Source organism: Leopardus geoffroyi, chromosome A1 (assembly GCF_018350155.1).
Source record: "Leopardus geoffroyi isolate Oge1 chromosome A1, O.geoffroyi_Oge1_pat1.0, whole genome shotgun sequence".
NCBI classification, from domain to species: Eukaryota; Metazoa; Chordata; class Mammalia; order Carnivora; family Felidae; genus Leopardus; species Leopardus geoffroyi.
Window position 1 is genome coordinate 150,005,204 of NC_059326.1, and position 10,795 is coordinate 150,015,998.

Below are 10,795 nucleotides of genomic sequence, written 5' to 3' on the forward strand. Positions count from 1 at the left end.
CAGAAATGGAGAAAGTCTGAAGAGAGTCTGTGGACACTGGATTCAGGCTAGGGAGTTTAGATGTAGGTAAATCTAGTCCATTGTTTCTAGATCAGAGCTCTTAGATTTCAAGGGGTACTGGAAAAATGTTGAGAAACGTTCATTATTCTGCCTATGGCATTCAGAAAACCCTTTCTATTTTAATCATTTTTTTTTCCAAATAAATATAATCAAAATAGATTGTATAGTCTATGGTAATCATTCTTCTCATATTCCTGGTATAGTTGTGAATACGTGGCCACTAAAGATGGGGTTTTGTCTTCTAGTTGAGAATATATATAGTTTTTAAATAATGTCTAATTCAATTTCTGTGCCTATAAAAATCTATGGTAAAGCATGGTGAATGAATAAAAGAGAACTTTAACACTGGTATTAATCCCAGAACAGCTGAAAAGTGTTGAATAATCACTGCTTATTCTTCAGTTGAGTAATTGGAAATTAATAGTAAATGAGCTCCAAAGAGCAGACTGCCTTAAAATTCCCATTTATACTTACCCCCAAGACTAAAACAGATTGAAAAACGGAAAAACAGAGAACCTTGAAAACAACTATTTGATTGCCTTGATTCATTTGCATTTATCATTGGCAAGATGCATTTATATTGATTTATTCCTTCTCTTAGTTAAGTCCATCAAAGTTAGAAAAAAATGAAGATGTGAACACTAATTTAGCACACCTATTGAACATACTTTCAGAACTTGTGGAGAAAATATTCATGGCTTCAGAAATACTTCCACCGTAAGTGGTGAAATTTATTAATTTGACAAGAAATTGTGTATCTGCATTTTGAAAAATTTGTATTTCTAAAACACGTGTAAGCTTTTCCACTGTCCTGTTTTTATACTCTGAAAAAGTTAGGGTTTTTCATCTTTATAAGGTAAATTGTATTTAAGGCAAAAGAGTGACTTGAAGAAACCACTGTGGTGACATATTTACATTAACATAAAAACCTTTTTATATAGGCTACTATGTCTGGTTTCTACGGTAACTTGGTAGTGAATAGAAACTTAATAGTCTCAGATTTGAGGGGATCATACATATCTTGGTTAGATATGCACCAGATAATTAGTATCTGCTTAACAGCTGTTAGTGTAAGTGAACTCAGGTAGGAGTGAACTTAAGTCAAAAATCTGTCTTCCTGGCATCTAAACTTAGTATTTCCTCTGTATCCTCATTCCTGTACTTTGTTTCATCTTTTTCATTAATACAGAAATATTCTAAAAATGGTTAAATTTCTCCCAAAGTAAATGTAAAGAACTAGCTGAATGAATTGATGATGACAACTTGTTTTCGTTATCCCTTGCTAAATGCGTTGTTACTTGTAGCAGAGTACGTTTGGGGTGGGGGGAAGGCAAGTTGCATTAAAACATGTATTTGGTAAATTAAGCTTTTGGCTGCAGTGAGATCAGCATTTTGCCTCACTCTATGTATTGAGACAATTGTGTTGTTTTGGCAGGACACTGAGATATATTTATGGGTGTTTACAGAAATCTGTCCAGCACAAGTGGCCTACAAATACGACCATGAGAACAAGAGTTGTTAGGTAAGGCTCATCAATTCATTCATTATATCATTATGTATAGCGTGCATGGATAGTCAAGTGGGTAACCATGAAAATTTGAAGACTAACAACTAACAGTATTGAAGACTTTTTTCTCTGATTTGATGTCAGAGTCCTGTTGAATATTTTCTGAGTTCAGAGGCTTTGAAACTATAACTTTACTGTGGGTTTTTTTTTGGAAGTTACTAAGATATTTAGCTACTGTATACGTTTTCTAAAAACCTGAACACTCTTAGTTAACTATTTGGGATTTTTTTATCTTATAGAGAGAATGAGTTTAAAAGTTATGTAACCAACAAGACCTATAGCTAACTTTATATAGTACTCTTCATATACACAACACATATCTACATGCATATAGGCATATACATGTATATGCACAGAGAAGAGGAGGGAAGGGGACAGTGGGAGGAGTGGAACAAATTGATGTGGTGCTAAGGAGGAGCAATATTTGACACTTGAGATACTGACTGTTTGGTTTATAATAGTCTGTGACTCTGGGCTAATCTCCAGTCTAGTTGTGAAGCTGTGTTTCTGTGTGCCTGCTGTGCAGTAATTAGCAGGAATTGCTTTGGCAAGTCACAGAATGTTGTATCTTACACAAAGGGACTTCATTATCATTATTTTAACTTACTTTTCCAATAAGGAAGCAGCTCTAGAAGAGGTTAAAATTGTTCGCTTAAGGTCATGTAGTGCTGAGGCAGAACTAAAGGCCAGGCTTCTAAGATCCAGTCAAAATCTCTAAGCTATTATAGGCTTTTGTTAAGTACATCCAGCCCACTGAAGACAACTGGAGATTCAGTGCAAAAGCATCAGAGAATATAGCAGTATAATAATAAGATATTATGGAGAATATATACTGTCAGTCATTTTATATCCCATTAAAAAAAAGTTACACAACCACTCAAGACACGAATTCTATACAGGTGATTTTGAAAAATGTGTGTTAATCCTGCCTCCAGCCTGAGTTTTGTAAAAGAGGTTTTCTACTCTTTCTGCAGTTAAAATTTCTCTTGGTTAGTAATGATAGGACATCTGTATTAAAGAACTGTAGATTCTGTATGTCTTGGCTTTAGTAGTGACTGAGAATTAGAAAAGAATTATAAGCATGTTTCAGCACAGTTGTGTATATGATGTAAATTAAAGTTTTTGTAAACTCAGTTTCAAATGAGTATAATTGTTAAGCAAATGCAGCAGGAAATTCTGCTATGTGAATTGTTTGACACTATAGGGTTTTTAAGGGGCACTTATGCCCAAGGTGATGATTTCTGACCCTAGTGTAGGTCCTCGTATCCTTTTTAAAGTTAAATTCCCTCTAAAAATACACAGAAAGTAGACTTGCATACTGAAATTCTTTCATGATTAAATGTTGGTAGGTGAGATTTCAGATTCAAAGACTTAAGTATTAAAATGTTTTCAAGCAAAATTTATGCAAGATTCTTCACAAATTAGTTTAAAAGAGGTAAAGAGCTGATAATTGTGTATTACAATTACAATAAGTGCTATCTGAGAAGTAACAACCATTTCTAAGAGTCCAAAAAGAAGTGAACTGTTGTGATGTTGGAAAGTAAATGCTGAGGAGTTGGTTTACCCTCTGTGTAATGGAGAAGGTGAGGTCTTTTTCTTTATTATCATAAAAGCTTTTCAACATTAAATTGAATACATTTTCACTTACCAGGAAGTCACTTTTCCCTACTACAGTGGGCTCTTATTTTGATAATTTATGAACAAAATCAGAATAACCAACTTGATTTATAACGACTTTATAGGGCTATTCTATTTAAATAAGTAAAGAAAGAAATTAGAGAATATAAGTTTTAGGACCGTACAGGACTATGTATCTATAAAAAGGTTTATTTGTACTCCTATAGTATTTCAGAAATTCTTAGTGTTCCTAATACTACTCCTTCCGCAAAGCAAGTGTAAGATGCATTACTAGCGCGGGATAAATAAAGAGTTGCCAAGACCGTAAATGTTACAGATACAACCTAAATCTTCCCAGAATAAACTGAAAACTCCAAGTTTGGGAAAAGCAACTAGTATAAGCAGCAGAGATACATGTTCTTAAAGTAAGATACTTTAGCTTATTATTTTCTTGAAGCTATGTTTGGGCTTCCTTATATTAATTCATAGTTCATGGTTCTACAAGTATTAAAACTTTTGTTTATTATTTTTATGTAACATATATAGTTTTCTAAAAAAGAAAATTTCCCTCCCATTCAGTGGTTTTGTTTTTCTTCGACTTATCTGTCCTGCCATCCTGAATCCACGGATGTTTAATATCATCTCAGGTAATCAGCTTTTGATAAAATTTTAAAATTAAAAAAATTAGAATAAAATTACATCTTTGCCATCTGATTTTATTACCTTGTATCTCATTTTATCTTTGACATCTTTGATTTTTTATTATCAAGTTCTAAAACTTGACATTAACATTCCAAAGTGCCCTTTTCTTCTTCCTTCCTTTTGCTATTTACCCTCTCTACTTTTACTTACCTTTTCTTTCTATCTAATATCTGAAGCCTGAGGTGGCGTGACTAGACACGTGTCACTCTTTCCCCATCCCTACCTGTGTCTGAAACTCACGTTATGATGACTTTTTCCAATCTGCAACTTGGCTTTTTCAGGTTGGGAAGAGCTTTCCTTGTGCTTTTAGTCCACACTAGACTCTATCACTACTACTGCAAGTTGTATTTTCAGGTCACATTAAAATGGATAGCTACAGGTTCAGTAGTGCTCTGTGAATACTTGTGGCCCTGTAGAGAGGAGAGGTTTTAATTGGCCAGTTTAAACTCCCAACAAAGCAGATTTGGGTTTGCTTATTTCCCGTGTATCTATTATGGAAGGACTTCCAGATGCCGTAGGCTTCTTTGGAAGAAAGGGGAACGGTGATCCCTGTGACTCCAAATGTAATAATGAGCCATTAGGAACAGAAGGAACCTGAACCGTTTTTATTTTGATAATTAGAAGCTCAAAGTTGTATTTAAACATATTTTAGACTAAATCTTAATTTTTACCTTATTATAGTCACCAGATGTCTGTCATTATCTTCTGTTGCTACTCAAATGGTTAAATCTCTGGTTCTATTAAGAATTAGAGTTTAGATTTTGGAGAGACTGGTTTATCTGAATGTTGGCCTCCTAGCCACCAGGCACTACTTATTTATAGTTCAGCTTAAGATTAAAAGTACAATCTAAAATTAGACAAATAGACTTAGCTATGCATTTTTACTGTTAAGTAATTATGTTTCAGGGATTATATGTAATAGCTACAGTTTTCATTTGTAGCCTACTATGTACATCCTACAGGGAAAGGTCTCCTGACTAATCTTCATAGTTTATTCTATACTAAGTTTTTGGTTTTTTTTTCTCTCCTTAAAATAAAGCAGAAGTCCCAGATGTTATCTTTGTTATTGAGCTTTAAAGTGATTTTGTAGTCACTGGAAGATTGGGAGTAGGGAAGTGCACAGACTGCAAATTGCTAACGTGAGTGGGTTGAAATTAGTTTTGCAAATTGTCATGAAGGGTTTGTGGAATGACCCTTCTTTAGTGATAAAGATAAAGCAGGCTTTGAGGTGTTCTGAAATACCAACCAGTTGAGAACTGCTGAGTCTTGTAGCACCAACCTTTTCACAAACTATAAATATTCATCAGTTTATTTAACTTTACCCCCTTTAACTTGTTTTTTTGATTTATACAGGTCATGTAATTCCCAAAAAAGATTGAGCTCTAAATGGAAGAGTGTTAGTGTTTTTAACAGTAAATAGATTTTATTTTTAATGTTTATTTGAGAAAGAAACAGAGTACACCAGCAGGGGAGGGGTAGAGAGAGAAGGAGAGAGAAAATCCGAAACAGGCTCTACACTGTCAGCGCAGAGCCTGACATGAGGCTCGAACCCATGAACCATGAGATCATTCATGACCTGAGCTGAAATCAAGAGTCAGCTGCTTAACCAACCAAGCCACCCAGGGGCCCCCAGTAAAGAAATATTAAAGTGCTAAATTTATAATGCTTTACCTGAAAATGCCTTTGGAGTCAGTGTCATTACCTGTGCCCAATTCTCTCTCATAGATTCCCCGTCTCCTATTGCTGCAAGAACACTGATATTAGTGGCTAAATCTGTGCAGAACTTAGCAAATCTTGTGGAATTTGGAGCTAAGGTAAAACCTTTTGATACTTTAAAATGCCACTTACAAATGAAATTTTGACAAAATAAAACCATGAAATATGGACAGTTTAGGTAGATTTTCAATAGTGGCTATTTTATAAAGAAAATCACTAAGTATATTTTTAAACATACCTTAATCCATCTCATTAATTCATAATAAACATTTACTGTAAATAACTCAGATGAGTTTTTAAAACATCCATCTATGATCCCACTTCCTAAGCATTAATATTTAGTGGTGATCATACCGTGGTGCCTGATTTTGTCAGTATTTAACAAACTTCTTGCTGCACAACTATTTTATTATTTTTAATGATTATGTTGTCATGTAGGTGTTAAATACTCCTGTACTCATTATTTAGATGGCTTCCAACTTGTCACTGTTATAAATACTGCTATAACAAGTATCCATACATACTTTCAAAATTGTCCAGTTACTTCCTTTAACTTTGGAGTAAAATTCTTAGGTAGGACTTTTTGTTCTTCAGATCCTTGCCAAAAGTCAGTGACTATTAATTGTTTTTAATTTTTGCTAACCATAATGTTACTTTCACTTTTCATGTCTGTTTCTTTGGAATTGACTAGAATTCCTTACCATTTGTTACTGATTTTAAAAGAGTTTGTGTTAAACCTTTTTTGTTTTACAACATAGCACGTTTTTAAACAGGCTTAAGATTTTAGTATGGAGAGCAATTTGTAGTATGGTTTAGCATTTGAATTTATCTGAATCCTGAAGCAGGTTGTGAGTAGTATATATTCCTGTTGCAGTCTTGAGCGCACTGCATTTTAATTATCTGTAGTCTGCTACATTCTAACCTCTGGGTTTGGCTCATGTTTATCTTGGCAGTTGGCAAATAATAGTTTCTCAGTAATTCTATCTGAATTAGTTGACCCTTGACAACAGGTTCAAACTGTACAGGTCCACTTATGGCTATTACAGTATGGTAAATATATTTTAGGATTTTAGTATTTTCTTTAGCTTTATTGTAATAATACAGAAGAGAATATATGTAACATATAAAATATGTGTTAACCAACTATGTTATCAGTAAGGCTTCTGGTCAAAACTAGGCTATCCGTCAAGTTTTCGGGAAGTCAAAAGTTATTGGTCATTGCTCAGTGTTTTCTTTTCATCTAGAATTTCTTTCACTAAAAAGATTCCAGTTCCTCATTTATTTGCTTTTATTAGAAGACAAATTTGTATGGTTAAATTAATTCTTGTGAACATGTATTGCTATTGATGGGCATAATTAGATTGTAAAAATTCTTGCTACATGTATGGTGGTTATCGATCAGTGTTTGTTTTTGATCTATAAATTGTAAGGTTTTTGTTTTTATGTTTTTAGGAGCCCTATATGGAAGGTGTCAATCCATTTATCAAAAGTAACAAACATCGTATGATCATGTTTTTAGATGAACTTGGGGTATGTGTGTAACTTTTGAAGTACTTTAAGACCTATAGTTAATATAGCTGAGAGTTAATGTATTTAAGCAATACCTTAGATTTTCCATCTGAGAAAAAACAAAACAAAAAGCTGCCTATTTTTGTCTGCTTTCCCAAATTATTTCATTTTAACCATTTGTTCCTACACTAAATGGTTTATGCCAAGTATTCACTATGGCTTTTGTAGTACTTATGTTTATTTCTGTCTTGACGTTCATTATCTTTTAGCTGTTCAATCTCCTTACTGTGATAATCTGTTGTTGTATTTACTTAACTGCTAGTGTATGGCATTTGAAATAAGATCGATGATTCAGATCTGACCAGGTTAAATAAATAGACTGGAATGAGTGTTCTTGAGACTTTTCTAGAATAAAATACATGGATTTAGTGTTATACTTCATTTAGTGGTACTACCTATGTCTTAATTGGGCCTTTATAAATAAACTGTAATGATAAAACAGGGAATTTATATATTATATATATGTATTTTATGTGTATATATGTAATTGTATACATATAAATTACATACAAATAGTATGTATACATATATACACACAATTTATAAGATCCTGTATTTCTTAGTAAAGTTGAATATTCTTGATTGCAGATTTTCAGACATTGAATCAATTAAAAACTAAAATACATTAGTGATCCAGTTCATATATAAAAAACAGGTTTATGAAAAAGGTGATCACTTTAGCCAGGTGTATGACATTAGGGAATGCTATGGTAGGAGACTGAGGTACCCATGTCCTGCCTTAAGGTATTCAAATTCAGTTAAAAACACAGCCACACCAGTATGCAATGAAGCAACCAGCACTGAGTTTGCAACCTCAGGGATAAAAACAAGTGTAAAAAGTTATTTACAGCGTAAGTTTATACTTAGGATAAAATTGAGAAACACAGGGGCCGATGCCAAATGTCCGTCTTTCTTATATATGAACTCAGGGAAGTTTTGCAGATACCAGTATTTCTGATTATCAAAAAAACAGCTGGTCAAGGATTGAAAAAATTGAAAACTGTCAAGGGGCACCTCGGTGACTTGTCAGTTAAGCATCCAACTTTGGCTCAGGTCATGATCCTGTGGTTTGGGGGTTTGAGCCCCATGTCAAGGCTCTGCTGACAGCCTGCTTTGGATTCTCTCTCTGCCCCTCCCCTGCTCACACACACTCCCAAAAAAAACAAAAATCAAACTGTCCAGTATTTAATACCAGCTAGCTTTATCTTAAGCTATATTTCTAGTTTTTAGATTCTTGAGATTAATGGTTAGGACTCCATTAATACTCCACAAGTGTCAACATTCCAGCTTCCTCATCATTTTCCTAGTTAGGCCTCAAATTGTATCCTTTCAAAGTGCTTCAAATTCCCAATTCTCTTCCTGTCTCCTCAAGCTCTTGTATTCCTTTACCACCTGCAAAAATCAAATTCATCTTTCAGCACTCACCTTAAGTATCTCCTTCAGAAGGGCTTTGATGAGCACTAAACCTGAATCAAATACCTTTTGTTCTGCTTCCCAGGAGTCCTCTGCACATCTTTGATATCTCTGTGTTGCTGTGATTCGTTTAACGTATCTTCTACAGAGACTGCAAGCTCCCTGAAGGCAAATACTGTAGTTTTTTTTTTGTTTTGTTTTTTGTTTTAAGAGAGAGAGGGAACAAGAGGGCAGGCAGGGGAGAGGCATAGAGAGAATCCCAAGCAGGCTGTGCACTGCCAGGGCAGAGCCCAATGTGGGGCTTGAACCCACAGACCATGAGATCATGATGTGAGCTGAGATCAAGAGTCAGACACTTAACTAAGTGACCTGGGCACTTACAGTCTTTCATTTCTGTAATCCTTCATTCACTGCATGAATAAATAATAACTGAGTTAATTAACAAGTATTATCACCATTAGGGAGAGGAGTGGATTTATTCAAAACTACCAGCAGGCTGAGCCCATGTTGAAGTTTATTCTCAGGCTGAAACTAACATTGATTATTTAGTGCTAATAAAGTACTAAGTTATTTAATGAACGTTACCTGAAGATATCATAATTAACAGTGATCATTTCCACACATAACCAAATGTTTTGGGCATAGTCCACAGATAATTACAGGCCTGACATGTTCTCATCACACTTTCACAGTGTAACTCTTATATATACTGATAAAGTCAAACAAAATATACCGGCTGAATAATGAAGTTTAGTTTGCAAGAACAGAGGCATTTTAAGTTTAGGTTGCATTTAATCCAGATTAGCTGTTACACTGTGTTGTTTTGTCTTTTTGGGGTTTTTTTGCCTATATACCTGATCAATAAAACCCAGAACTCTTAATAAAGGGGTTTAGGAAACCCATTTTATTTAGAATAACAGTACTGTACAATATTCTGCCATTATGTGGTAGAAAACCAGAGCCTAGGTTTGATGTGAATGCTGAGGTCACAGATTCTGTGTTTTATCAGAATTAGCACTGAATGTTACATTTCAGTAAGTCCTTAGAATTTTAAGAGAAGTTTAAGAGAATATTATGTTAAAAATTCTGTCTACTATAAGCAATTAGGATCTTTTCAGAAGTGACTATAAAGATTTGTATATGTAAATGCAGTTTTATGATTCTCTTAAAGAATGTACCTGAACTTCCGGACACTACAGAGCATTCTAGAACTGACCTGTCTCGTGATTTAGCAGCACTGCATGAGATTTGTGTGGCCCATTCAGATGAACTGCGAACACTCAGCAATGAACGGGGTGCACAGCAGGTAGGTTTTTGCCAGCCTTCACTAACAGTGATGTTTGATTAACACTTAAGCAGAATGTCAGCATAAAATTGAGAGGGAATTCGCTGAGTTATGGTCAAAACTGTTCTCAGTTACATTTTTAACAATCTGAATCATAACTCCACCAAGATCTTAGCAAAAGAATAGTGGACCCAGGCTAAAATTATGTATGTTTGATACTGCACAGCGTGACCTCAAACGATGATGTGTTTCACACACTTCAGTGATTTCTGAAGATGGCAAATGAACAATGAAGTCAATAGTGAGGTGGCGTTTTCTTTGTTTCTCTCACATATGCAGTGCATGGCCAAGTGACTTGCAAGCTCCAGATTCAGAGATTCTGGAGCATGGTGTGGGAAGATGCCATTTCTATTAAGCTCTTCCTGAGTACTGTCACTAGCCTGGCCATTCATTTGGCAGGGACCCTGTAGAAGAGATTAAAACATTGTGTTTGGGGACTCTTGAGTTTTCTTCAACCCCAAATCCTCAAGTTTAGATAACACTCTGGCTTATTAAAAGCTTAGGCAGGATGTGTGCCACTGGCCTCCTTACATGTCCATGGTATGTATACTGTCTTCTCCCTACCTGGTGCAGTTTATTATGGCCTGCCTTAAAAATAAAATTCTTACTGGACAATTTGACTAAAAAATTTTAGGCCTAGTCCTTTTTCTTCCATAATCTTTAAGTATGCAGTAGGCTGCAAATTGAATGTCCTTCCATCATCTTACAGGGTTTAAGGTGTATGTGTCATTTATAATAAATGTTTTCTGGAAAGATGTTCTATCCTAGGTAGATAGGAGAATGCCACACAAATGAATTTACTTACT

At 34.7% G+C, this 10,795-nt stretch overlaps 1 protein-coding gene across 2 annotated transcripts in view; it reads left to right on the forward strand.

Moving 5' to 3' along the window:
• Window positions 1-10,795, forward strand: part of RASA1 (RAS p21 protein activator 1) — a 114,287-nt gene that overhangs the window by 102,230 nt on the left and 1,262 nt on the right. Inside the window, exons 19-24 of one of the 2 annotated variants that reach the window (XM_045497319.1) lie at window positions 662-777; window positions 1,496-1,582; window positions 3,824-3,891; window positions 5,672-5,760; window positions 7,115-7,192; window positions 9,816-9,950. In XM_045497319.1, coding sequence (XP_045353275.1) covers window positions 662-777; window positions 1,496-1,582; window positions 3,824-3,891; window positions 5,672-5,760; window positions 7,115-7,192; window positions 9,816-9,950 — 573 coding nt within the window. The remainder of the gene's footprint in view (window positions 1-661; window positions 778-1,495; window positions 1,583-3,823; window positions 3,892-5,671; window positions 5,761-7,114; window positions 7,193-9,815; window positions 9,951-10,795) is intronic. The other variant, XM_045497327.1, reaches the window with a different exon arrangement.